Source organism: Rhinolophus sinicus, linkage group LG03 (genome assembly GCF_036562045.2).
Source record: "Rhinolophus sinicus isolate RSC01 linkage group LG03, ASM3656204v1, whole genome shotgun sequence".
Taxonomy (NCBI): Eukaryota; Metazoa; Chordata; class Mammalia; order Chiroptera; family Rhinolophidae; genus Rhinolophus; species Rhinolophus sinicus.
This window is the reverse complement of record NC_133753.1, coordinates 154727780-154754362: the sequence shown is the minus strand read 5'-3', so window position 1 is coordinate 154754362 and position 26583 is coordinate 154727780. Positions and strand designations below refer to the sequence as shown.

Below are 26583 nucleotides of genomic sequence, written 5' to 3'. Positions count from 1 at the left end.
GAGTGACAATAGGACTTCCAGAAAACAACATACCTTGGTTCCTGACTGGCCAGCTCCAGTCCTTGGGACATTCAGCTTCAGCTAGGCTTTGTTTCCTAACCTTGGATTATCAGCAACATTATTTTACAATTGCTTGTATCTTTATAGTACTACCCACTGCCCAAATAAGCCTAAGTAGCTTACTTTTTACAGACTCCACCTCCCCATATGTATTTCAAAGAATACACAGATAGTCAAGACTTTAAAAAAATTTATCATTTATTTTTAAAGACATTAATAAAAAGCTTAACATACTAAGAAAGTTACAATATACACATACCGCTCAATCGCGATATTGACAGACTGACTTTTCTGCACTTTATGTGACCTTGAGTTTCTTTTAATCACTCACATTTCCATTGTTCAGTTATTCACACTGATTATTCCCTAGAAATAGAAATACCTGGCTGATTATTTAAACATGAGTCACATGTGACAAAGGGAAATTCAAATGACTGTGCCACTCAACCAAGTGTTCATGAAGAAAATGATGAAAATTTTGTTCACCATCAACCCGGGCACATCTATACCCTTCTCCTTGGGAGACAGCTGCATCTGAATTTGAAAGAAAAAAAGTCTAGATACAATTATGCAATTTAAAAATCTATTTTCTTACAAAATCATAAAGAAAATGGAAAGCAATGCACTCATCAAGGTAAGTAAAACTAGAATAAAAATCTGGGAATACAAAAACTTAATGTAATACTAATTTCAGTCTTTATTGGATACATTAAATAGACACAAATTGTGAAATTCATTTGGAAGAGTAAATGGACGAGTATTTTTTAAATTTTTGAGGAACACTGGTATTTGATCTGTTTTAATAGAATTTAAAACATATTACAAAACAATGATCAAAATCGTGTTAAAAACAATACTGATTACAACAATGCAAACATTCTCCAACTACAATATAAAACTAAAAAGTGTTTCTAACTACCCAGGAATTAGAACATTTATTAAACATTTCCAGAGTTGGAAACAAACCTAAACTTTTAGAATATCTAGAAAATTATAAGAATTCTACATAATAGAATCTACAGAATACAACTAAAGCATTGTCAGAGGAAAATTTATGGTGTTAAAATATCCATTTTAATAAATAATAGTTAAGGAATTTTTTAAAAAACTTGAAAGCAGAAAGAAGAAATTAATTCCTGGTATATCATCTGGGTCCATGGGACCCAATTTTAGTTTTTGAGTTTCTTTTTCAAGCAGTCCTATTTGTAAGGATACATAACTCACTGTTTCCTAGGGGTCTGCTAAAGAGCAAAGAAAATTTACTTATTAAAAAAAAATTAATGAAACGCCTGTCTTATAATTATGCTACAACTCTACCGGCCTTTTATAAATTGAAAATATAGAATCTTCATGATTGTATTATTCCTTATTTTGAAACATTTTGTTATTCTTCATCCTAGGACTTATTTTAACTCATTGTGGCAGCCAGCCTTCAAGATGGTTCCCAATAATTCCCGCCTCCTGGTATTCACGCCCTGTTGTAATACCCTCCAGTTGATTGGGATGGACTTCTAAAGAATAATAAAGGTGAGTGATGATGTGTGATTTAGAGACTAAGTTATACAAGTGGGTAGGGTGTTGCTCATTTTCTATTGGATCACTCACTCTGGGGAAGCCAGCTGCCATGTTGTGGATTCTCAGGCTGCCTATGGAGAGGCCCAAGTAGCAAGGTATTGTGGCCTCCTTACAACCATGTGAGTGAGCTTGGGAGCAGATCCTCTAGCCCAGTAGAACCCTGAGAGGACTGCAGTCTTGAGGCTGATGACTACAGCCTCATGAGAACCACCTAGTGAGCAGCTCCTGGATTTCTGACCCACAGAAACTAGAGATAGGAGTCACCTAAAAGGATGATGAAATAAACTATCCGTCGTGAAATAAATCCTCACAATTATATCATCCTTCAGTTCTCTTATTCTATTGCCCAAAGTATTAGATTATCTTTCAAGAAGTTTGAATGGAAGTCGGGAGACTCCATCCTTGTAGTCTTTGCCCCCGCCCCAACCCAAGCTTTCCTTGAATACAGTTGAGAATTCAGACTTTTTAATTTTCTGTCCTTAACAACCAGGAAAATTGACAGAGGAAGTTACTTCACAATTATTAAACCAATTAGAAGATGAATGTAAATAGACAAGTAGCCAACATCTAGACCAGTGACTGGAAAACTATGGCCCAAAATATTTACTATCTAATCCTTTAAGAATAAATTTTTGATCCCTACTCTATACTAATCGTGACTGTTCATATAAAAATTGTTCATATAAGCAACGTCTCCACTGATGTGTCTTCATAGTACATGGCATATTCTACTTAGATGAATATTTTCAAACTCAAGAATTAATATATTTCTGAGCACAAAAAAGGAACTATGGTAGAATCATCCAGTTATTCAACAGGATTTTATATAATATTTTGTGATAAAAACCTGACCCATCCCATTTTCCTAAAAGGACATGTGACAGTATTCTTTCATCTTTTGTGATGCTTGTGCATCAAAATTTACTTGATAACAGTTTGTAAGTGAACAAATGTGGAAGACAGATGCATATATGAAGTAATTGGAAGGTAACAGATGATGTACAAATGAAAAACAGTAATTGGACTGATCATTCTAATTGGTGTTTATAAATGTAAAAATGAAATGTTTTGCTGTTATGCAATAAAGTTATCATCTGTCTACTCAACTAAATTATAAGCCATTAAGTTTTCAAAATCAGTGCATTTTGATGAAGCAAGTGCATGAATAAACAAAGAAATTATAAATCTAGAATACAGTAGACATACATTTGAAATCTAGAGTCAGTATTTGTAAGGCAAATATATTCCAGGTCCACACATTACAGCTAGTGAACAGTTAGCTGCATTCAAAGAATGTTATACATTGTGGGTGGATACACACACACACACACACACACACACACACACACACCCCTATACATTCAAAACTGGGAAAATAAGATATAAACATTTGGGTTTGCTATATTTAAATTATTAAAATTGCTAACAAAAGTCATTTGCACTCTTTATTCTTTTGTGTACTGTTTGTAAAATGACTTAAAAAGAAATACAGCTAATAATAATTCTCATTATTCATGGCAGTTATGTTCTAAAGAGTCACCACAAATGCTGCATTTATTAGTAGTAAGCCATTGCTCCCAGAAGAAATAAAGGGCTAAGTTCCTGCAAGCCTAGTCACAGTTTTATCAGCTGATACATACATAACCTTGTTTTACGTGTGTTTCTGTTGAAAGACATGTTATTTAATATGTATTGTTGATTCATTAACATTGAACTAAACCAACAGCTCTATAACTCATGCCTCAATGAGGTGTATCTAACACATGTATTTTCTCTGTAAGGCACATCACAGCCTTATAGTACTTGGGAACACTAGACAACACTTCAGCACAATGCTTGACGGCCATTTTAAAGAGTGACATCAAAAGGCACAAAAACATGAAAAATGTACCACTAAGATTGTGAAAAAGAGACTTGTTTATAGTAAGAGAGCTGAAACAAGGAAACAGCAAAGCTCAACCTCAACTGGGAACATCTGTCAGGTGACTGAAATTTTTCATCTCTCTGCACGTGTGCGTGAATGACAGGGAAAGTGCCATGAATACTGATTCTGGGGTTACGGATAAATTTTAGCAAGTAGGTAAATTTGCAAATACAGAATCTATGAATGAGGAAGATCTACTGTAGATAAAATTTTAGCAGCCAAAATTTAAGAGAGCAAACACAAATATGTAAAATGATAATGGGGAAATAACCATGTAGATATAGGAAAACAACTAAATGAAAAAATAAAGGCAGAAGAAAACCCAAAAGCTATAAAAAAAGGGATGAATCTGACGATATGAAAATTAAGCTATATGACTACATAAAAAACAAAGATTTCTGTCAAAATGATAACAACTGCTACCACTATTAGCAAAGTCACAAAAAATGACATACTAGAAAATATCTACAACTCATATCACATACGGATGGTTTCCATTAACATATAAAGAATTCTTGCAAGTCAAAAAGGAAAAACATATATCCCAGCTGAAAGTGGGCGAAAATGATATTCATAAAGTTTTCAGAAAAGATACATACATAGCTCTTAAACGCATGAAAAGGTACTGAACTTCACGCTAAGGTAATTAAAAATACAATGAGACCATTTTCAACTATTAGATTGACAAATATCCAAAGGTTTGATAAATTATTGGCTAGACTGGGAAACAGGAAGTCAGTGTTAGTGGGAATATAAATTAATACAATATCTACTGAGAGCAATTCAGCAAAAACCTATTAAAATTATAAAAGCATATCCTCTTCAATCCAGCAGTTTTATTTCTAGAATCTAATTCTAGATTAGAATTCTAGATTCTTATTCTATTTATTGAGATAATCCTAGAGATGGATTCATATACCTACAAATAGCAAACGACCTAAATTTCCATCCATAAGAGCTCAATTAAATAAGTATGGTATACACTTATATATAAGAATATCCTGCAACTGTTTAAGTTTTTTACGCTGATATGGAGTACATATTTCAATATAAGAAATAAAAAGCACTTACCTGTTAAAGAATACTGTATGAAATACCTATAAAAACAAAAAATTAAAAGTTTAAAATAACAATAGATATCTTACTAATTTTAATTACATATTGTTTATTGTCAGTAAATGTACATAGCACAAAATATAAAAAATATAAAAAAGTGTATATACTGTGAAGTATCTATCCCTCACATGCCTTTGTCTTCTAGTCTCTCTTCAGGGGTAACTTGAGTATGGCCGAGATGATCATCAATGCAATACATACATGTACTTGTATGTGAATATATATTTATACAAATAGCAGGTAGCATAATATACACAGCTCTGCATTTTATTTTCATTTAAATATATCTTCCTATTAAAATGCTACACATAACAAGCAACAATGTAGTTTAAAAAAAACAACAAAAAAGAAGCAAGAGTAAAGTGAATTAGTTTAAATTTTAGAATTTGTTTATATAAAAGTAACAATAAAAAATAACTCTTAAATAAATAAATTATAACAAGAGGATACTCTAAAAATTAGTTAAGAATGGGGACATCATTAACTAGTGTATTCTGGGGAAGCAATAGGACAACATACTCATATGATGATCTACAGAACTATTTAGGATCTGAAGCCCAATATATAAAATTAATCATCAATGCACAAAAAATAATTCTACAGAACTATGTTAAACAAAAAAGCCCAAAATAGATTTATTATTGCCATGTAGAAATATATAAGAATCCCAAATTTGACATATTAATCTGATGTACTTGTCAGATATAGTGTAATATCATTGTTTAGTACATTTTGTTTTAACCATCACATACAATAGACTAATCTTTCAGAAAACATGCAACAACTGAAAATTGTTCCAAAATGGGAAAGGTGATACAATGAACTGTATCATCCTACCAAGTATCCATGAGGAAAATGATAAAATGTTTGTTTAAAAATAGGGGGAATAGCTAGCTAGCTGGTGTAATTGTTTTCCTGCCATAGATTATAAATATAGTGGGCACAATATATGATACAACTGTTCTCAGACATTGGGCAACAGATAGCATAAGGCTGAGATCCTTGAGAAAAGAAACACGTCAGGTGAGCTTCGCTTTCCACCGTTTTCGGCTGGACACAATTCCCAAACTGCAGCATGGAAGGTGGAGCCTGAGCAGAGAGTACTGTTCTTTCTGGGTAGAAGAAACAGATCGGAGTTTGGGCCTTGGAATTAGGCAGCTGGAATTTGAAGAAGTAGGGTCTAGGGAGGAATTTGAAGAGAACAAGTTCCAGAAATTTGCATAGGATTTCCACGTAGGTTCTTGTCCAAATCCTAAATTTTGCATGTAGGACAAAACACAAAGCCTGGAAGAAGCAATTGTTCAGTGGGAGGAGGAGGGCAGGAGGAGTGCTGAGAGCTGAAGAGAGAATTCTGAGCTTGTATGTACAGATTTTCATCATTTACTATAGACGTGGCCCAAACTAAGTCATTTCAACTCTGTGGGCCTGCTTTCTCATCTGTAAAATGGAAATAATAGTATCTAATTTGATAGTGTTACAAAGATTAAATGAAATAACTATACCTAGCATACACAGTAATCACTCAAAAAATAGCTAGTATTACTTATAAAGGGAAGAAAAACTTCACGTGGCAGTTTCTAGTTTCCTTCACAATATAAACTCAAACTAACATGTACCTAAGAGTCTACTGAATCCAAGATTTACAAAGATTTTTTTACTCTTAACCGGAAATCTATGTAAACACAAAGACTCATTATTAATGCTAAGGGAAACTGCTTCTTCTGCCTGGAAACCAAGAACTGATTTTATTTAAAGTGAAATATGGCTCAACTCTATATGTCATTTTAAAAAGTAAAAGGCCAATTTTATGGGTCACAATAAATACTAATGAAAAAATCAGAATTTCAAATCTCAAAAGTAAGTTTCTCTGAAAGCTTCTCCAACCATATTACTTGATATCTTCAAAATGTTACATATATTCCCTTTTAATTAACTTTTAAAACCATTCATCTAATTGTAGGACTTGTTATAAAGGAGTCTTTAAAACTGGCAGGAAATAGAGCTGATGCCTAACTTTTCATGATGGGTGAAAGATCTAATCTGAAAATAACTCTGAAATCTATCTTCCATTTACCATTTTCTCTCTTCTCTGACATTCCCTGCATTCTATGCTCTAAGCCCATCCTATACTTTAAAAACTGTGCCAAATATTGTAGACATGATTAAGAATGAGATGTAGTGCCTTGCCTCTAATGACAGAGGAAAGACAGATATATGAACAAAAAAGATAATATAATGTGAAACACTACGTCATAGACGTAAGTAAAGAGGAGATTCAAAGAGGGGAAATTGTATGAATGGGGGGATAAGAAGGCTGAGTGGCATTAGGAACAGTGATAGACATTTGAGCTCCCTTGGGCCTTGAAACACACTGTCCTAATTCTTCTGGCTTTGTATATTCTCTGTCTAGAACACTTCAACCCATTTCATCCCCTGCCTAATTTTTCTATTCACCTTTTTAGACTTGGTTGAATAACCTAGCTGAAAAACTTCAACTGAATGAAAATGACTTCAATCAAAGAATGAAATGTAGGTTAATATACTTTCAAATGTGATGATCTATATAATTTAAAAAATAACCCTCCCATGAGTGCATCTCCCATTCTAAAAGGCAAAAAATAATGTTTTTCAAAGTTTGCTTTTCAAGGCAACATGGACACATCTACCAAGAATCGTAGTAATATCCACAATCTTTAATCAAGTAGTCACAACACAGAAATTCACTCTAAAGCTGACAGAATAGAATCAAATCACTACAGATGGATGGTATTTATTGTAATGTTATCCAGATTGCCCAAAACTACTGAACTACAGAAGTAGCATAACATATAGACAAACAATCTTGCAGAAAGAATATGTAAAAGCATTAAAAATGCTATGACATCATATCAAAATATAGATGAGTATGAACTAAAAGTGTAATGTAATATGTGAAAAAGGAATACAATGATAGACACATAGCTTTTACTAATTTAGTTTAAAAGTATCGAACATTTTTATTATGTACTTTGCAAACATACAGAAAATAGAAAAAAAAAAGTACAATGAACATCCATGCACACACCACTTAGATTCAATAGCCATGTATGCCTCATACACACACAAACACATATTTTGCTAATCATTAAAAAATATATTGAGACATTTTAATACTTCTAAATCCTTTAGTATGCAAATTTAAGAACATTCTTTTACAAACTACAACATCCTTATCACATCTCATAAAATTATCCATAATTATCTAATATCATTTAAAATCCAGTCCATATTCCAATTTCCTCAATCCCCAAGTCTTTTCAAACCAGGGTCCAATCAAGGATGCCACACTGTATTTGGCTGTGGTGTCTCTTAAGTAATTTTTAATCTAGAATAGTTACCCACTCCATGCCATTTTTTCTTTCATAACACTGACTTTTTGAAGAAACGAGGTCAGTAATCTTCTACCATATTCTACCACATTGTGGAGCTGTCTGATCATTTCTTTCGTGGTGTCATTTAACTTGTTGCTCTATCCCCAGTATTTCTGGTAAATGGAAAGTAGATCTTAAAGGCTTTATTAAATTCCAATTACACTTTTTTGACCAAAACACTTCACAGGTAACACAGTGTATTCCATACTGTATCATGAATCAAAAAGCAAGTCTGGCTGTCTGATCACAGTGATGAAAAGTTTCAACACTGATTCTAAAGATCTCTTTATTGAAAAGTATGTTTTACTTTCCACACTACCAACCAACAAGTATTTGGTGAGATGATACTGTGATGTCATGAGAATTCTAGAGGGCATATAAACCTTTTACCAAAGTCTTTAATATTGTTTTATATTAACTTTTCTACTTTTTAACATTTCAATTTTTAAAATGTTTTCCACAAACTGTAAAATTTATACAAAAGATTCACTTTTATGATGGCAGACTTACTCCTTAATTAAAATGTGAGCATCTTCCTTCTTTCTGATTTTGTTTGAAACCCTGTAAGAAAAATAAAGAAATTGAAAATAGTATACACATTTTATACAGCCGTGAATAAACATTTTGTTTCACATAAGACATTTTACTAATTCTATTTAAAAAAATATCATCGGAAAAAAAGTTTACAGTCTTCCAATGCTTTATTTTTTTTTTTAATTTTATTTTATTAAATTTATCGGGGTCCAATGCTTTAAAAGTGATCCCACAGTAAATAATTAGGCTGTAATTAAGAAATTTCCTTCCTTCACTAAGTCCAATGATGTTCATGAGCCCACTTATACCTTATTTCCATCAAATAAAATATATAATTGTCGTACTCATTTATTAAGATAAAACTGTTAAAGACCAGTGCTCACTAAACAAAAACATTTTAGAAGTTTTTTAAAACAAAAATCAATACTAAAATATGTACTGTTTTTCTGGTCAGACCTAGCCCAAATGTCCTCTCTCTCTCTCTTCTGCCCTCAATGCTTCCTATCTTTCCCTACATATATACTAGTTTTACACTTCACTGCTAATCTATGCCTTAGAGGTCCGTAAGATTTATTAAGAGAGATTTGTTACTAACGAGTACCAAAGTTATAGTCTATCTAATGTTATTCCAATAACATTACTCTTGGTCATTTGCATTCTGCTTGGGTCTCTAGAGAGAGAAAAAGGCAGAGAGTAAGAGCTAAACCCAAACTCTATCTTGCTGCTCTTATGGGAACAGGGAACAAGCTGTCAGTTATGTGTGCTTCTGTGGGGCAATGGGTAAGAATCATTAGCTGAGGTTAAGGGTGTTTAAAAAACACTTTACATTTTTTAAAGTGTTAGAAAACTTGACAGTGAGTAGTGGCTTTTTAGTGGTAAAAATTTCAAAGAGACAAAAATACAAGATCTAGGAAACTGCAATTTCCTCATACTTTGGAATATAAGCATATGTTTATTTATATTTTCATTTATGCAGGATACAAATAAAACTCCTAAAAGTAAAGATCATTTCTCTGGAACAAGTCTGTGATAGGTTGGCCCTGAATTTGTGGCAAATATTCTGGGCAAGGCTGCTTTCCTAAGAATTGGTGCTTAAACTCATGAGAGAAACAGAAGCACCTATATTTTGTTGGTCAGGACCAGAGTTAAAAGTCCACTGAAAATCTGCTAGATTTTAATAACACAGTATAAGCAAGTACATGAAATAAGAATGTTTTTAAATACAATTTAGCCAACTCTAATTTTCATCCATGACATCCTTCAAATCAAATCTATTCTAACACATTAGTACATTCACATTTTTTAACTCTTGCTACCTAAGGTTCAACATTCAGAATGAATTTATTCTGAACCCAGCTTATTATGAACCAGGCACCATTCCAGATACTAGAGATCCAAGAGTTACAAGACAGACGAGGTCCCTGCTCTTATGAGGTCTACATTCTACAGGAGGCATACAGATAAACAGGTATGGAAAATCATACCAGGAATGATAAATGCCTCATAGAGAATTTAAGTGGGGTGATAAAACAGAGAGTGAGGGCATATCACTTCTAGATTAAACAAGGAAGGTGAAACTTCAGTAGATAGCTGAATGACAACAGACAAGTGAAATCTGGAAGAACTTTCCAGACTAAAGAACAGCTAGTGCAAAGGCCCAGAAGAAGCTATAAACCAGGTATATATATAAGGAAGAAAAGAGGCCGGTGTTGCAGGAGTGGAGTAAGGCAGAATGTGGAATAAGATGTGGATAAAAAAGTTGGCAAGATATACATCATGTAATACTTTACACACCAGGACAAGAATTTTGGATTTTAACCTAAGTGTGACTGGAAGCTATCAGAGTCTTGAAGGGACAAATATGATATGCTTTACATTTTAAAATATCATTCTAGCTGCTGTATGGAGAATGGACTTGGCCGAGTGGGATGGGAGATTTTATAAGCAAAAATAACAGTTGGAATCTGTTGCAGTAAGGTTAAGAGATGATGATGCCTTATAAGCCAGAATATATGATCTATTACAACCTATCAATAAAAAGACAAACAGCCCAATTTAAAAAACAGGCAAAGGATGTGAACAGACATTTCTCCAAAGAATATATACGAATGGCCAACAAGCACATGAAAAGATGCTCAACATCATTAGTCATTAGGAAATGCACATGAAAACCACAAGGTATCACTTCATACCCCCAGGATGGCTATAATCTAGCAGGGAGATCATAAGTGTTTGCGAAGATGTGGAGAAATAGGGATCCTCAGACACTGCTGGTAAAAATGTAAAATGATGCAGCCACTCTAGAAATAGTTTGGCAGTCCTCTACAGTAACCTTTTGAGCCAGCAATTCTACTCCTAGATATATACCCAAGAAAAACCTAGATTCATGTCCATATAAAACTTTACACACTAATGTTTATAATAGAATTACTCATGATAGGCCAAAAAGAGAAAACAACCCCATGTCCATCAACTGATAAGTAGATAAACAAAATGTAGTATATTCACATAATAGAATATTATTCAACAATAAAACTGAAGTACTGATACATGCTACAACATGGAGGAAACTTGAGAAACTGAGGCTAAGTGAAAGAAGCCAGGCACAAAAGGCCACGTACTGTATCATTCCATTTATATAAAATGTGCAGGATAGGCAAATCCATAGAAATAGAAAAGTAGCTTAGTGGTTGCCAGAGTCTGGGAGTAGGGGGTATTGGAAAGTGACTGCTAAAGGGGTTTCCTTTTGGGTGATGAAAATATTCTGGTATTAGATAGCAACTGCATAACTGAATGTAATTTAAAAACCACTGAATTGTACACTTTAAAGAGGTGAATTACATCACAATTAAAAAAGATAATATCATGAATGGGGTGGTAGCAGTGGAAAGAAAGTACTAATTGCAGGTTTGTGGCTTGAGAAATTGGTGCTACTAGTGCACCAACGTTTTTGCTTACTGAGATGAAAAGGGTTGTGTGGGATGACACTCAGTTTTGTTTTGGCTGCATTTAGTTTGAGATGTACCTAAATGGACATCCATGTGGTGAGGGAAAATAGGCATTTCGATAAACAAGTTTGAAATTCAGAGCTAGACAGATCTGAGAACTATCAGTACAAACATACCAGTGTAAGCTATGGAGTAGATAAAGTCACCTTGTGAGAGTTTATAGTTAGAGAAGACAGGAGGATATGAGGTGGAAATAAGGAATTTCACTCAGATACAGTAGTCCCCCCTTATCCGCAGGGGATACGTTCCAAGACCCGCAGTGGATGGAAACTGTAGATAGTACCAAACCTTACTATGTTTTTTCCTATACATATATACCTATGATAAAGTTTAATTTATTAATTAGGCACAGTAAGAGTTAAACAATGACTAATAATAAAACAGAACAATTATAAAAATATACTGTAATAAAAGTTATGTGACTGTGGCATTGTTAAGTAAAACAGGTTACCTGGACACAAGCACCGTGATACTGAGAAAGTTGATCTGATAACACAGAGGGCTACTAAGTGACTGACTGGCAGGGAGCACCTACAGTGTGGAGACACTACACAAAGAGATGATTTATGTCTTGGCAGGAAGCTGGAAGACTTTATCATGCTACTCAGAACGGATGTGCAATTTAAAACTTATGAACTATTTCTGGAATTTTCCATTTAATATTTTTGGACTGCAGTTGACTACGAGTAACTGAAACAGCAAAAAGTGCAACTGTGGATAAAAGAAGACTACTATATTGATTGGGAGGAGGAGGAAAAGTTGTTAAAGAAGTGTAAAAGGAGCAGCCAAGGAGGATGGCATAAAACTAGATTATATGGTGACACAGGAAGCAAGAGAAAAATATGTTTCAAAAGTGTAGTCAAATATATAAAAATGTTGTTGAGGGGTAGAAGCAGAAAATGACCACTGAGTTAGGAGTCTGGAGGTAAAATCTTAGTAAAGTAGGGAAAACACAAGTTCCACCTGATAGGCCTGCAGAGACAATGTGAGGTAAGGAAGAAATAGAGAGAACTCTTTTAAAAAGTTTGGCTGTGAAGGGGAGAAGATAAATGATGTGATAGCTACAGAAGGAGGAGGAGAGATGAGTAAGAAATGAGAAACTGAAGTGGCAAAAAGCTGACATTTCGGGAATCTAGGTGAAGAATACATGGAAATTCTTGCACTATTTTCACAACTTTTCTGTAAGTCTGAATTTATTTTTAAAAACAAGAGTTAAAAAAAATAACACTTGTACTTTGGTTTGACTATCTACCAAAGCTGAAGTTTCACATACCATATGACCCAGAGATTTCACTCCCAGGTATGAAATGAAAACAAACACAAAAACGTGTACACAAATGTTCATAGCAGCATTCTGCATTGTAGTCAAAAAGTGGAAACAACCTACGAGGTGTGATCACACAATACGGTGAATGTTTAAATAAAAAAAACTTATCACCGTAAAAGACACATTGCCATTAACCCCCCTCAAAATACTCCCCCCCTCACTTGGAACACACATATCCCATTATTCTTGCCACTTTCTGAAGAGTTCTGGACATCCTCTTTCCTGAATGACTTTAGTTGCACTGTGATAGCTACTGCCTCGATGTCCTGAATCATTTTGACTTTGGGGAAGAGCCAGATGTCACATGGTGCCAGATCTGGTGAGTCAGGTGGATGAGGACACACCATAATGTTTTTATTTGACAAAAATTGCGATACCAGAAGCGATATGTGACATGGAGCACTGTCATGATGGAGGATGATTTACGGCACACTTGAAAACACACCTTTGCTCAACCGTAGCTCACACCCACCTACACCGAACAAGTTGAAACTTGTCACACACTGTTACTAAGGTTCAATGCGCCGCTGTTCCGTTTGACGGCACTCAGCAGCAGCATTCATTGTATGGTTTTTTTTTTAAAGATTTTATTGGGGAAGGGGAACAGGACTTTATTGGGGAACAGTGTGTACTTCCAGGACTTTTTTCCAAGTCAAGTTGTTGTCCTTTCAGTCTTAGCTGTGGAGGGCGCTGCTCAGCTCCAGGTCCAGTTGCCGTTGCTAATTGTAGGGGTGCAGCCCACCATCCCTTGCGGGAGTCGAACTGGCAACCTTGTGGTTGAGAGGACGCGCTCCAACCGAGCCATCTGGGAGCTCAGCGGCAGCTCTGCTCAAGGTGCCATGTTCAATCTTAGTTGCAGGGGCACTGCCCACCATCCCTTGTGGGAGTCAAACCGGCAACCTTGTGTTTGAGAGCCCGCGCTCCAACCAACTGAGCCATCCGGGAGGCAGCTCAGCTCAAAGTGCTGTGTTCAATCTTAGTTGCAGGGGGCACTGCCCTTGCGGGACTGGAGGAGTTGAACTGGCCCATGTAGGAATTGAACTGGCAGCCTTCAGAGTTAGGAGCATGGAGCTCCAACCGCCTGAGCCACCAGGCCGGCCCCCTCATTGTATGTTTTGATCACACAGTGATCACACATTTTACACAAAGGCTCCATGTCACACATTGCTCTGGTACGGCAATTTCTGTCAAATAAACATTACGGTGTGTCCTCATCCACTTTACTCACTAGATCTGGCACCATGCGACTTCTGGCTCTTTCCCAAATTCAAAATGACCATGAAAGGTAAATGGTTTGAATCAATTCAGGACATCAGGGCAGCCACAACAGCGCAACAAAAGACACTCATTAACGAGGACCTCCAGAACTGCTTCAGGAAGCGGCAAGAACGATGCGATAAGTGTGTTCTAAGTGAGGGGGAGTATTTTGAGGGGGATTAATGGCAATGTCTTACTGTAATAAATTTTCTTTTATTTAAACATTCACCGTATATTTTGATCACACCTCGTAAATGGATAAAATGTGGTGTGCACAATTAAATATTTTTTATCAATAAAAAATGAAGTACTGATACATGCCACAACATGGATGAATCTCAAAAACATTATGCTAAGTGAAACAAGTCAGACACAAAAGATCACATATAGTACGACTCTATTTGTTAAAACTGTCCAGAATAGGCAAATCCATAGAGAAAGTAGGCTAGTCACTGTCAAAGGCTAGAAAGATTGGAGAAAATGGAATATGTGGGGTTGTTTATAGGGGGTGGAGGCTGGGATTGAGGGATGCAGGGGCTAAGTAATGAAACTATTCTAAAATTGATTGTAGTGATGGCTACATAATTGTGAATATACTAAAATCAAAACCGTTGACTTCTATACTTCAAAAAAATGAAATGTATGCTATGTGAATTATATGTCAATAAAGCTTAATTAAGAAAAAATTTATAGCAACACTATTTTTAATAACCCCAAATTAGAAACAACCCAAATGTCCATCAATGGTTAAAACAGATTATGGTATAATCATACAATGGAATGCAATACAGATACAACTACACAAAATAATGTAGATTAGCCTCACAAAGTACTGAGCAAAATAAGCCAGCCACAAAGGAGTACATGTATAAGTCTATCCATTAAAGTTCAAAATAGGGCAAAACTAATCTATGGTGTTGGAAGTCAGGAAAGTGGTTACCCTTGGGAAAGGGACTGGTAATGACTAGAAGGGGACAAAGAGTTTTGGGATTGTGATAATGTTCTTTTTCTTGATATTGGTGCTGATTACACAAATGTTACTACTTAATGAAAATTCATCAAGCTGTTCACATCTGTGTGCGCTTTTCTACATGCATATTTCATTCAAAAGTTTACATTAACAAACAAAACCACGAACCTATACATAACATGACCCTGAAAATAAATAAAAATTCAGTGCATCTGGGTAACAGAGCTATGGATGAATTTTCCCCTTTTCTCTAAAAATTTAAAAGTAAACATAAATTACGTCAAAACTTTGTATGTATTATACATGATTTTTCAGAATATTTCGTAATTTAAAAGCATGCAGAGAAATTTGAAGTGCAGAAGAAGGAAACTTAGGAAGTCAGTCAGATGACTGGTCTCAAGACAAATTACAAACTGTTAATTTGTCACTTTTCATTACTGTTTTGGTCATTAAAAGGCAAATTTCATGATATAGTACAAATTTATCATGGTTATACCACAGTGGAAGAGTAACTTTTAAATAAGAATTATTAATGGGGACAGGGACAGCTGACACACTTTAAAAAATTACACTTTCAAGTGAGTTATTTTCTTACGTATATTAATTAACTAAAAATTTAAGTGCCTACAATAAAACATCATAATCTTAGTATGGAATAATAGTTTCCTTTTTAAAAATTTTTAAAATTTCCTGAACTACAATAGGACATGTCTGCAACAGATTGATATATCAAATGACAAGTCTGAAGCTTCAGTCCCTAAGGTCCAGTTTGGCATTTATCACCCCAGACTTTCCTTTATGTACAAAAAGAATCTAATCTTTTTGTCTTTCTTCTTTTTGGGGGAAAGATATTATCCTTTTTTTTTTTTTCGTCTCCCACAATCCATTTTATTCCAAAACAGAAAGACTAATGAGATTGGAAAATAACTTAGAGTGTCATTAAATTAGAAGATGTATAATCAAAATTAATAATATGAAAGATTCTTAAATGCACTGCAATTAATGGAAACAATACAAGAGTAACTTAAGCCTTAGACAAATAGTTGTATTTTTTAAACTTTAAGATAGTTTTTAACCCTTAGGATCTGCCTAACATAACAAACCACCCTTTAGTCACAAACACAGAACCACAAAAGTGATTGTCAGGGAAAGATACTGAGTGATCACTTACCATATAGTAACCAGTATGATAGCCACTCATGTACCAAGAGATTAACATGCTTCCCAAAGCATCAGCATCATCAAGAGAATCTGGACATATGGGAGGTGGTGGGGGAATTATCTGGAGATGGAAAAAAATATACTTTAAAGTCAGTAAACAAAAATGTGAAGTGTGGAGATTCATTTTATGGAGGGAATGCTGGATGTTAGCTGTATCTTTCTCTACATTCTATGTAATTTATAGAAAAAAAAAATCTGACATTTGAAGACCAACAAAATTAAACTGAACAAGCATCAAAAGACAATATGTCACGTAAAATGTTTAAACATTTTGCTTTGATCAAAACGATTTTTCTGTTCCATTAGAAGTTATGGGTAAAAGACCAAGCATAAATATTTTGATGGTTTTCCTCAAAAAACACAACAGCATTTCAAATAAGGTCTGGGTAAAACATCTGCACTGCCCCGATACCAATACACAGTTTGCCAAGAGTGTCTTTATATCTAGCTTATTAGTCTACCATCGATATCTGCATAGTCTGTGAGATTAGAAGCTAACATTCAAGCATATCTAGAAGGGCAAAACATAAATCCTTATGTGCAATATAATTAAATCCTTTCAAATAGGAGTTACCTGGCTATAGAATAAGATACAACCTCTGCCAGGAACGAAGAAGGCAATATAGGGCTAAGTGGTGGGGTTATAAGAGAAATGAGTCTGTGTAGCAGAAGGGCATTAAAACAAAATACCTGAGGTTTAGTTCAAATTTTATCCATTAGAACCTGGCCCTGGGGATGGTCTAAAATGACAATTCCTAATGACTTATGTTCTGCTAAACCTCAAACTATGTATGAAAGAAAAGCTTAATCTGAATTCTTTTGCACTTACTGGTGGTCCAGAAGGAAACGGAGGCAACCAGCATGATAGGAAAGGTGGTGGTGGTGGTGGTGGTGGTGGTGGTGGGCCATTGAATTTTAGACCTGGCTGTAAAAAGTATTTCAAAGAAAGACTAATTTACCAATTTCAATATGAAAGGTAGAAAAGATTCAATGTCAAAAGAATTAAAATCACTGCCCAGAATATCTATATTATACGTATCAAAAAGATTAAATAGAATTGCATGTACCAAATGCTGAAGTCAAACAGACTCATAAATCTAGATGTTTCTCATTTCCTTTCTATACACATTCAGGGAGTAAAAACAAAGTAAAGATTTTTAATTATCAATACCTAATAAATCAAGAGATAGTGTATTTAGCAAGATATTTCAATCATAAAAGACTATATCCCTCACAATTTCATTAACTAAATTGTGTAATCTTTTTATGGATGTCCTTTTAGTAGTTACATATGCTTAAAGCATATATTATAAAAAATCAGTAAATCTCTCACTTAAGAAAAATTAGCCGAGACCAATGAAGCATGATATGTATATGTAAATTAAGTTTTGATCATTCTAGAACTAGTATAATGTAAACCTCAAGAAGGATCTCACAGGGCCGGCCCGGTGGCTCAGGTGGTTAGAGCTCCATGCTCCTAACTCTGAAAGCTGCTGGTTCAATTCCCATATGGGCCAGTGGGCTCTCAACCACAAGGTTGCCAGTTCGATTCCTCAAGTCCCACAAGGGATGGTGGGCTCTGCCCCCTGCAACTAAGATTGAACATGGCACCTTGAGCTGAGCTGCCTCGCGGATGGCTCAGTTGGTTGGAGCATGGGCTCTCGACCACAGGGTTGCCAGTTCAATTCCTCGACTCCCGCAAGGGATGGTGGGCTGTGCCCCCTGCAACTAGAAATGGCGACTGGACCTGGAGCTGAGATGCACCCTCCACAACTAAGACTGAAAGGACAACAACTTGACTTGGAAAAAAGGCCTAGAAGTACACACTGTTCCCCAATAAAAGTCCTGTTCCCCTTCCCCAATAAAATCTTAAAAAAAAAAAAAAAAAAAGAAGGCTCTCACAGATAATCTTAGGAAAAGTTTTATTAAGTCATGTTTAATTTTTTTATTTTTTAAAAATTATTATTGCCTGAATACCATAACCTCCAGTGAAGAAATCACTGCTTTATACAAAACAATCAGACAGGGACATACCTACTTGGGTTCCATGATATAACCTAAAATATAAATATTTTTAAAGCTGATTTATTACTTATAACCAAAAGAACCATAACTGAAAACAGTATTTACATTTTAGTCTATAAAACAATCTGGGAGCTCCTTAGGATTTTACCTGTATTAGATGCAAATACTGTATTCTCTTCTAATTTTTAGTCTTACACAAGTGACTAGGGACTACAGCATAATGATAAAATATCATTATTTCCTAACTTAAGTTCACTATATTATTAGTCTAATATTTAATACTCCATATAAGTAGTTGGAAAAGCCTTTCATTATAAACTATTCTGCATTACTATGTTATTTCCTTTTCAAAAAATTCTCAGTTTGTGTTTATAACATCTACAGAAAGCTACAAAAGTTTCAAGGGAAAAGCTACAATTCTCTTAATGCAGGGGTAGAATGTTCCAGTATTATTAACTATATCCTGGGAAACTTTTTCTGTGCAGAAATTACCTTTCCTGGTCCCAGTCCTGATCCTGGCATGGGGGGTGGTGGAGGGAGAAAAGAGTTCCATGGAGCAGCTTTTGACTTGATATTATTTGGTTTATTTCCAGGAGACCTGGAAGAATTCTCACTTTCATCTGTTGAAATTTGACTTTCATTTTCATTCTTTAAAAAGAAAAAATATATGCATTTTTGTTATATAGATGTCTTTAAAAAAGAATGTAATGACTCAGTGGATCAAACTGACAACTAGTTATACTATTTAGTTTCTCATCTAGTCTCTGCTTTCAAGAATTCTTGTTTTTGTTTTTTTTTCACTTTGGTATCCTTACCTCCTGAGCACTCTGTTCTGTATTATTAGCTACTTCAGATGTTGGGGAAAGTAGATCGAACAGATTTTGCTCCTCTCTATTTCCATATCCAGTGTAAACCACAACACAGGTTTCTCTCTTAAAATCAATTGAAGCAATGGTAGCTGGGTAAATGCATCCATCTTCTGACCAAACGGCAGAACATTTGTCACCAACTTTCCACTATAAAAAAAAAACCCAAAGATACACACACAAATTTCTTTTAAAGAGGGTAAACCATAATCTTGTTTAGGTGGGATAGAGTGGGACAGTCTCCAGTTAGCTTATCTGGAAGGCAGAATGAAACAGCGAAAAAGACTTGAGACCAAAAACACATACATTTGAATTCTAATATAAATACGATTCTGCTGTTTATATAATCATGCATATAATATAAATTCTGCCATTTTTATAATCATGGATAAGTTTCTTAATCTCTTTGAGTCTTATTTTCCTTATCTAGTAAGTGGATATAATATAATCCATCCACCTCACTTACTTGTTGTGAAGAATAGAAAGGAGGGAATGTGGTAAAGACTGGACTGGAGCATAGCAGATGCTTAACAAATATTAGCTCTCTTCCTCCTTGGTAATGATGAAAGTAAAGTAACTAATGAGACACCAAAATATTTAGCTTCCTGGTCTAGTTTTAAATGGCAGAAATGAGTCTACCCAGAATTTTTGGTTTCCCGGTATTAATGGTTTTAGGGGTTTTGAAGGGAAAATAAGGGTACCCATCTCTCGTTTAAGAAGTAAAACACTGCCAGTTCAGTTTAAGGCCCTACGATATTCCTCCCAAATAGCATTGTCTCCCCCCACACAAAGTAAACACTGTCTTGAATTTAGTATTCATCATTCCTACCTAATTCCTTATACTTTTATTGACATGCATGTTCCTGAACAATAGAAAGTTTAATAGTTGTTTTAGAAATTTTATTACATGTCAATGGAAAACACTACTAACCATTTAAGTAAAAGATATTTTACACTACTTAGTAACAACAGTATTAAGAAATTCTTTGAAGTTAAATCTCAATGTCTTAAAATACCTGCTTCAAGGGAGTTGTGGTATTCTTTTTTTGGCTTTTATTCTTCTTAGCAGGTTTTCTTTTAGGTGTACTTTTTGGTTTATCTGATGTTTCAGAAATGTGACCATTCTTTAGAGCATGCTATGAAAATACAAACAGAAATGTCCATGTTACAGAATGATACAGAAAAACTCACAATATAACTCAGTCATTATAAGCTAGTCTTAAGGCCCTACCAACTAGATAGCCTCTATTTCGGCTTTTCATTATCCCATGTGATACAGAAACTGCTCTGAAAGGCATCATATAGCTGATTATTGGCTTTCAAGACCCCTTGAATCAAACCTCCTCACTCTCAACCTTTGTGTAACATTAGCCTCTGATAATCATCTTTCTTCTTGATATTCACATTTTGGATGACACAGCCACACAGGGCCCCAATGCTTTTACTACTTCTCTGATCAACTCTTAAACATGGGCATTCTGAACAAAATTTGGCTTTACCTGATTACGATCATCTATTCCTATCTATACTTCATTTATAACCTCTATGCAAACAGACTTCCAAAGCTATTATCCAGCTCTGACTTTTCTCCTTAGTTCAATCCAACATTTCCAATTACCAATTTCATATCTTCCCATTTACCTCAAACTCAACACAAGTGAAAGCAAACTATTTTGTTCTCAAATCAGTTCTTTTCCTCTATTCAAATTATTGCCTCCTACAATGTCACCAACCCCATTCCACACTGAGCCTCCCTTTAACCTGCATTTTATAGAACTCTCTTGGTAACTCTGAATTAGTGCAGGTCTAGTCTAAATGTATACTGGAAAGCATGTTATTGACAAATTTAGAATTTAGCTTCAAAGATGACATACAAGTTTGATCTCTTTACCTCACGCTACAGGAACGACTATAGGAATGAACTGGACTCTGCTTAGTACTCGGTATGTGTGGATGCGCTCTGCCTGGACCACTGATGGTTTACACAAGGTGCTCAGTGAGACCAAGTATCTCAGACAGTGAGTAAAGTGATGTTGAGCAACTGTGTTAAGTTCTTGTTTGGGCTAAAAAAAACATACTACACCCCCTAAAAGTACTGTATATTCATTCATACCTTCAGGAACACCCAACTTGATACCCAACTCACTGGACTTGGGGAAGATTAAGTTAATGTAACATAATATGTAAAGCACTTAGAACAGTGCCTAGAACATTGTAAATACTCTATGTATTAATTACTATACTATTGCTATTTATCATCTTTATTTCGATAAAGGTTTGCTAAATGTTTAAAAATTATAATTCAGACTGTCTTTCTACTATTCTGAATTAGAAGCCTTCCATAGTGTGATGCAATGTAAACATATTAAAATCAACAATGTTTAAAATTCTAGTTACGAGTAAACTGTCTCTGTTAAAGGGATGACATATAGGCAGGCTACCTACCAACTTCTAAGGAAGGATATCTAATTTAAATAACCCATGTCATCTTTTAATCTTCAAAATTAGAACTGAATAATATGTACACTTTACTGTAAATATGTTATTGATTTTTTTTTCCCAAGTGAATAACATGAGGAAACAAGGAAAAGAGTAAACATTTTATACCTTAAACGAAGCCACAGCTTTATCGTAAGCTTTTATCAATGCTGTATCATCCCAAATGTCAGAATCATCACTCTGGGAAGGGTGAAGAATAAAAACAATTCAAGTTTGGATAGATAGCATCAAAAAAAGTATGTTACTGCTAAGAGACATCTTAATTCAAACATAATAAGTTTAAACTAAAAATGGGTATTTAAAATCCTAATTATAACCACAAGAAACCTAACTTGCTTATAAATTATGTGTCACTACCCCCAAACTAGACACACGTAAATGTTCTAAGAGGTATGCCATGAAGTGAATGCTTCACAATTTAATCCCTATCCACTGACCATAAGTGGATTTGTTCAAGGGTAACTCACATTTCAGTCTTTGCTAAGAGCAGATAAAGGGTTTAATTTGGCAAACCAAGGATAAGATAAAGGGTTTAGTTTTAGTGGGAAAACATCTGATATTAAGTAATCTGGAAAAAACCTAAATATCATTTCTATTTTTCAATTTAAGTTTAATGAGTGTTTAGTAGGATTTAAATTTATTTAAAAAAATATATATTTTTTTGTGCCGGCCCGGTTGGAGCTCTGTGTTCCTAACTCCGAAGGCTGCCAGTTCAATTCCCACATGGGTCATTGTCCTCTCAACCACAAGGTTGCCAGTTCAACCCCCACAAGGGATGGTGGGCTGCGCCCCCTGCAACTAACAATGGCAACTGGACCTGGAGCTGAGCTGCGCCCTCCACAACTACGATTGAAAGGACAACAACTTGACTTGGAAAAAAATCCTGGAAGTACACACTGTTCCCCAATAAAGTCCTGCTCCCCTTCCCCAATAAAATCTTGAGCACCCACTATCCATGTATCTACTAAGTACTCATCATTGAGAGGCTCATGAAATCATGCTACCTGCTCACAAGAGATGGTCTAATAAGGGTTTTAAGACATATTGTCACACAAAACAAACAAAAAATGGAAAACAAGTATCATCAAATATCAAAATGTGAAGTATAAACAATGTTTTAATTAAAATAAAGCAAGTTGTAATTTTTTTTTTCTTAAGAGGGGCGCAGCTCACAGTGGCCCATGCAGGGATCAAACTGGCAACCTTGGTGTTATTAGCACCACGCTCTAACCAACTGAGCTAACCTGTCACCCCCCTCAAGTTGTAATCTTTTTGGTGGTGGAGGGTCTTGCATTCAGTTTGTTAAAAATGCAACACCTGTGGGGCGCAATAAGCTGAAGCGCAATAAAATGAGGTAGTCCTGTACAACCCACTACAGTAGTAAGTAGTACCTCGGTTTTCGAATGTCTCTGTTGATGAACATTTCAGTTACAAACGTTGTAAATTTTATGGATCTGTGGTATCATTAGATAGTAAAATTCATGCTAAATTTGCAGTTTTAGGGGTTGATTTTAAAGGTCTGGAATGGATTAATCCATTCTGCATTACTTTCTATGGGGAAACCGTGCGTCGGTTTTCTAATGTTTCAGAACTCGAACAGTCTTCCGGAACGGATTATGTTTGAAAATCGAGGGACCACTGTAATTTCCACTGTTGGTTTACTCTGCGCCTGCCCTCACACACCTGAATTGAACTTAGGTAGCGAAGAACACAATCATGCTGTCTAACCTCCTTTAAACTCATGATCACAAATCTCAAGTAGGCCTTTAATGTTGCCTAGCAGAATTTCCACTACATTTCCCTATCCTAGAGGTCTACTTCCTACTTTCTTTCTGCTCAAAACTCCAACACCTGCCACATCCTCATTCCTGGATTGATGACCTTATTTCTTTTACTTAGAGAACAGAAACAATCAAAAGAAAAGACCACGTTCACAATCTCCCACTACCATATCTGCCCATCCACACAGACTCCTCTGTACCATACAACCACCAGGTTAACTGTCAATGTTCCTATCAAAGGTCAAATCCATCCCCTCTTACCTTCTCTAGAACAGGCTTCAGCAATTCTCTCTCCTGCATCATCAATTTTTCCATTCTTACTGGATCTTTCCTATCAGCCCACTAACATGCTGAAACATGTTTCTCTCATCTTAAAAAAAATTAAGAATCCTTTTTATCTCACTTCCCCCTCCATCTATTGGCCAATCTCTGTACTTTCTATTTATAATAAAACTCCTGGAACTATTTGTTTACAAATGTTGCCTTGAATTTCTCCTCTTCCACTCTCGAACTCCAATCAGATTTCACCCCCACTATTCCACCCCAAATTAAGCTTCTGATCTTCTCCTTTATAAACCTACTCTACTTGCAGTCTTCCCCATCTCAGTACATCCGTAAAAGGCAACTTCATCTTTTCAACTGTTGAAGAGTCTTGAAGTTATCCTTGACTTTCCTCTCACAAACCTGCATTATCAAATCCATGTGCAACACGTGTTGCCTCTGATTTCAAAATATATCAAGAATCCAAGTACTTTATTCTCCTTTGCTTACACCTCGCTTTAAGTCTAGGTCATTTCAACAGACACCTGATTTCCCTGCTTCACCCTGGCCTGCCCCCCAGGCCCCCCCCTCCCCAGTCGGAGTGTACAAAGCAAGATACGATCAAGTTGTGGTAGGACCTCGGCTCACAGCCATCAGGCACCCAAACTACGCGAGGAAAGAGCTTGCGGCTAAGGCTACCAAATCGGGAAAGACGTAGAATCACGAGGACCACAGTCCTGCCGTGAACGGACTGGAAGATCCCGCCCCGTGGCCGGGGAAGGATCGCGGGGTCGGGAAGTGGGCGCTCGGGGCCCGCACGGGGCGCGCATCGGGCGGCGCAGCCGGCCGCGACCTCACCTGGCCTGTGCCGCGTCGGAACAGCACCGAGTCCTCCTGCTCCGGAACACCGCCACCGCCGCCTCCTCCCCCCGTCGCCATGGCGAGGGTACTACGGGGCTCGCGGCGTGGGCTCCGGGCCACCGAGAATAACGACTTCCGCTGCCCCGGGCCTCTGGGAGCGGAAGAGTACGGTGGCCCGAGAGCGAGCGGGTGTCTGCGCGCTGTTTACGGATGGTCGCCGTCTTGCGTCGTTGGTCGCGTTGGTTTTTCTTTTCTGTGTTCTCTCAATTCTTTGATTTCACTTTTTCGTATATTTGTAGAATGATTCTGCCAGGGTGTTTTTGTTTTGAACAATAAATTTTCTTAGAAAATAGTGTTCGTTGCAGATAATTTACAAAATATGTGTAAAGCAATACAATAACAATCAGTCCAGAAGTAACCAAAATAACTATTTTAAAAGTACACCGGAGAGTTTTTCTAAATTTTATTTTCACAACGCTACGAGGTAGGGACTCGTATTCCTATTTTAAAGACGAGGAAACTGAGGTACAGAGTGTTTACACAGCAGCCTAGAATCCAGGCAGCAGAGTTCATACCCTTAGTCACTTCCTAACCCTAACATTTAGTTTAATGGCCATTCTTCCAAATCTTTTTCAGTAAATTTTTGAACTCAAAAAAGAAAAAAAATGGGATCAAGTGCTGTTCTTAGTTCTTACCATTTATTTTTCCAGTATTCTTTGTTAGACATTTAGTATTGCCATATGACTTCCATGTATATATTATAATTTACTACAAACTTCCTTGGTCCATCCAAGGAAGTTTGAGGCCTCCCCTTTTAGCTTCTATAGATATAAGAAATATATATATTTTTAAAGCTCAATTAGATTTTTCACCATTTTAAAGCATACAATGTAATGGTTTTTAGTATATTCACAAGGCTGTGCAGCCACTACCACTACCTCATCACTGCAAAAAGAAACCTTGTATCCATCAGCAGTCACTCCCATTCTTTCCTCCCTCTAGCCCCTCACAACCATTCTGTATTGATTTACTTATTCTGGAACATTTCATGTAAATGGAATCATATAATATGTGGCTTTTTGTGTCTGGCTCTTTTCACTTTGCATGTTTTCAAGGAGGAATGTTTTAATGAATTTTAAATGACAGGTTTTTTTTTAAAGATTTTATTAGGGAAGGGGAACAGGACATTGGGGAACAGTGTGTATTTCCAGGACTTTTTTTTCCATGTCAAGTTGTTGTCCTTTCAATCTTAGTTGTGGAGGGCGCAGCTCAGCTCCAAGTCCAGTTGCCGTTGCTAGGTCCAGGGGGCGCAGTCCACCATCCTTTACGGGAGTCTAACCGAACAGGCAACCTTGTGGTTGAGAGGACATGCTCCAATCAACTGAGCCATCCAGGAGCTCAGTGGCAGCTCTGCTCAAGGTGCTGTGTTCAATCTTAGTTGTAGGGGGCGCTGCCCACTGTCTTTTGGTGGGACTCCAGGAATTGAACTGGCAACATTGTGTTTGACAGCCCGACTGGTAGGTAGGTAGGTAGGTAGGTAGGTAGGTAGGTAGGTAGGTAGGTAGGTTTGTTGTTTTTTTTTAAATCAAATTAACTTCCGAGTAATTTTTTTTTGAGGGGGGGTAATATTGAGGGACAGTGTGTTTCTCCAGGGCCCTACCAAGGGCCCTCCAAGTTGTCCTTCAATCTAGTTGTGGAGGATGCAACTCAGCTCCAAGTCCGGTCTCTATATTCAAGGGAGCGTAGCCCACCATCCCATGGAGGGAACTGAACCTACAAACCTTGTTTGTTAAACCTTGTTGTTAAGAGCTTGTGCTCTAACCAACTGAGCCATCTGGCCGCCCCTCTAGCAACTCAGCTACAGCTCATTGTCTTCAATCTAGTTGTG

General features: G+C 36.2%; 1 protein-coding gene across 7 annotated transcripts; it reads right to left on the bottom strand.

Annotated features, from left to right (window-relative positions):
* Positions 1 to 240: 240 nt before the first annotated feature.
* Positions 241 to 24867, bottom strand: LOC109445593 (survival motor neuron protein). Of its 7 annotated transcripts, none has more exons than XM_019728079.2 (10): positions 24693 to 24853; positions 21901 to 21972; positions 20310 to 20429; positions 19243 to 19443; positions 18920 to 19075; positions 17232 to 17327; positions 16353 to 16463; positions 8596 to 8646; positions 4631 to 4656; positions 241 to 594 (listed from the first exon to the last, which is right to left on the bottom strand). In XM_019728079.2, the coding sequence occupies exons 1-8, from the start codon at positions 24771 to 24773 to the stop codon at positions 8599 to 8601; spliced, it is 885 nt and encodes a 294-aa protein (XP_019583638.2). In that variant the 5' UTR covers positions 24774 to 24853; the 3' UTR covers positions 241 to 594; positions 4631 to 4656; positions 8596 to 8598. The 7 variants fall into 7 exon arrangements, with proteins under 7 accessions (XP_019583638.2, XP_019583640.2, XP_019583641.2 ...); XM_019728081.2 differs by lacking the exon at positions 24693 to 24853 and adding an exon at positions 23835 to 23995; XM_074328859.1 differs by lacking the exon at positions 241 to 594 and adding an exon at positions 616 to 1571.
* Between the last annotated feature and the right edge of the window lie 1716 nt (positions 24868 to 26583).

Excerpts from the sequence above, each read along its gene's own strand:
- LOC109445593 (XM_019728079.2), bottom strand. The coding sequence starts at position 24,773 with ATGGCGACGGGGGGAGGAGGCGGCGGTGGCGGTGTTCCGGAGCAGGAG. Across the intron at positions 20,430-21,900 it reads AAGCTGTGGCTTCGTTTAAG|CATGCTCTAAAGAATGGTCA; the intron begins GTATAAAATGTT and ends GTATTTTCATAG. Across the intron at positions 8,647-16,352 it reads ATCATACTGGTTACTATATG|GGTTTCAAACAAAATCAGAA; the intron begins GTAAGTGATCAC and ends TTTTTCTTACAG.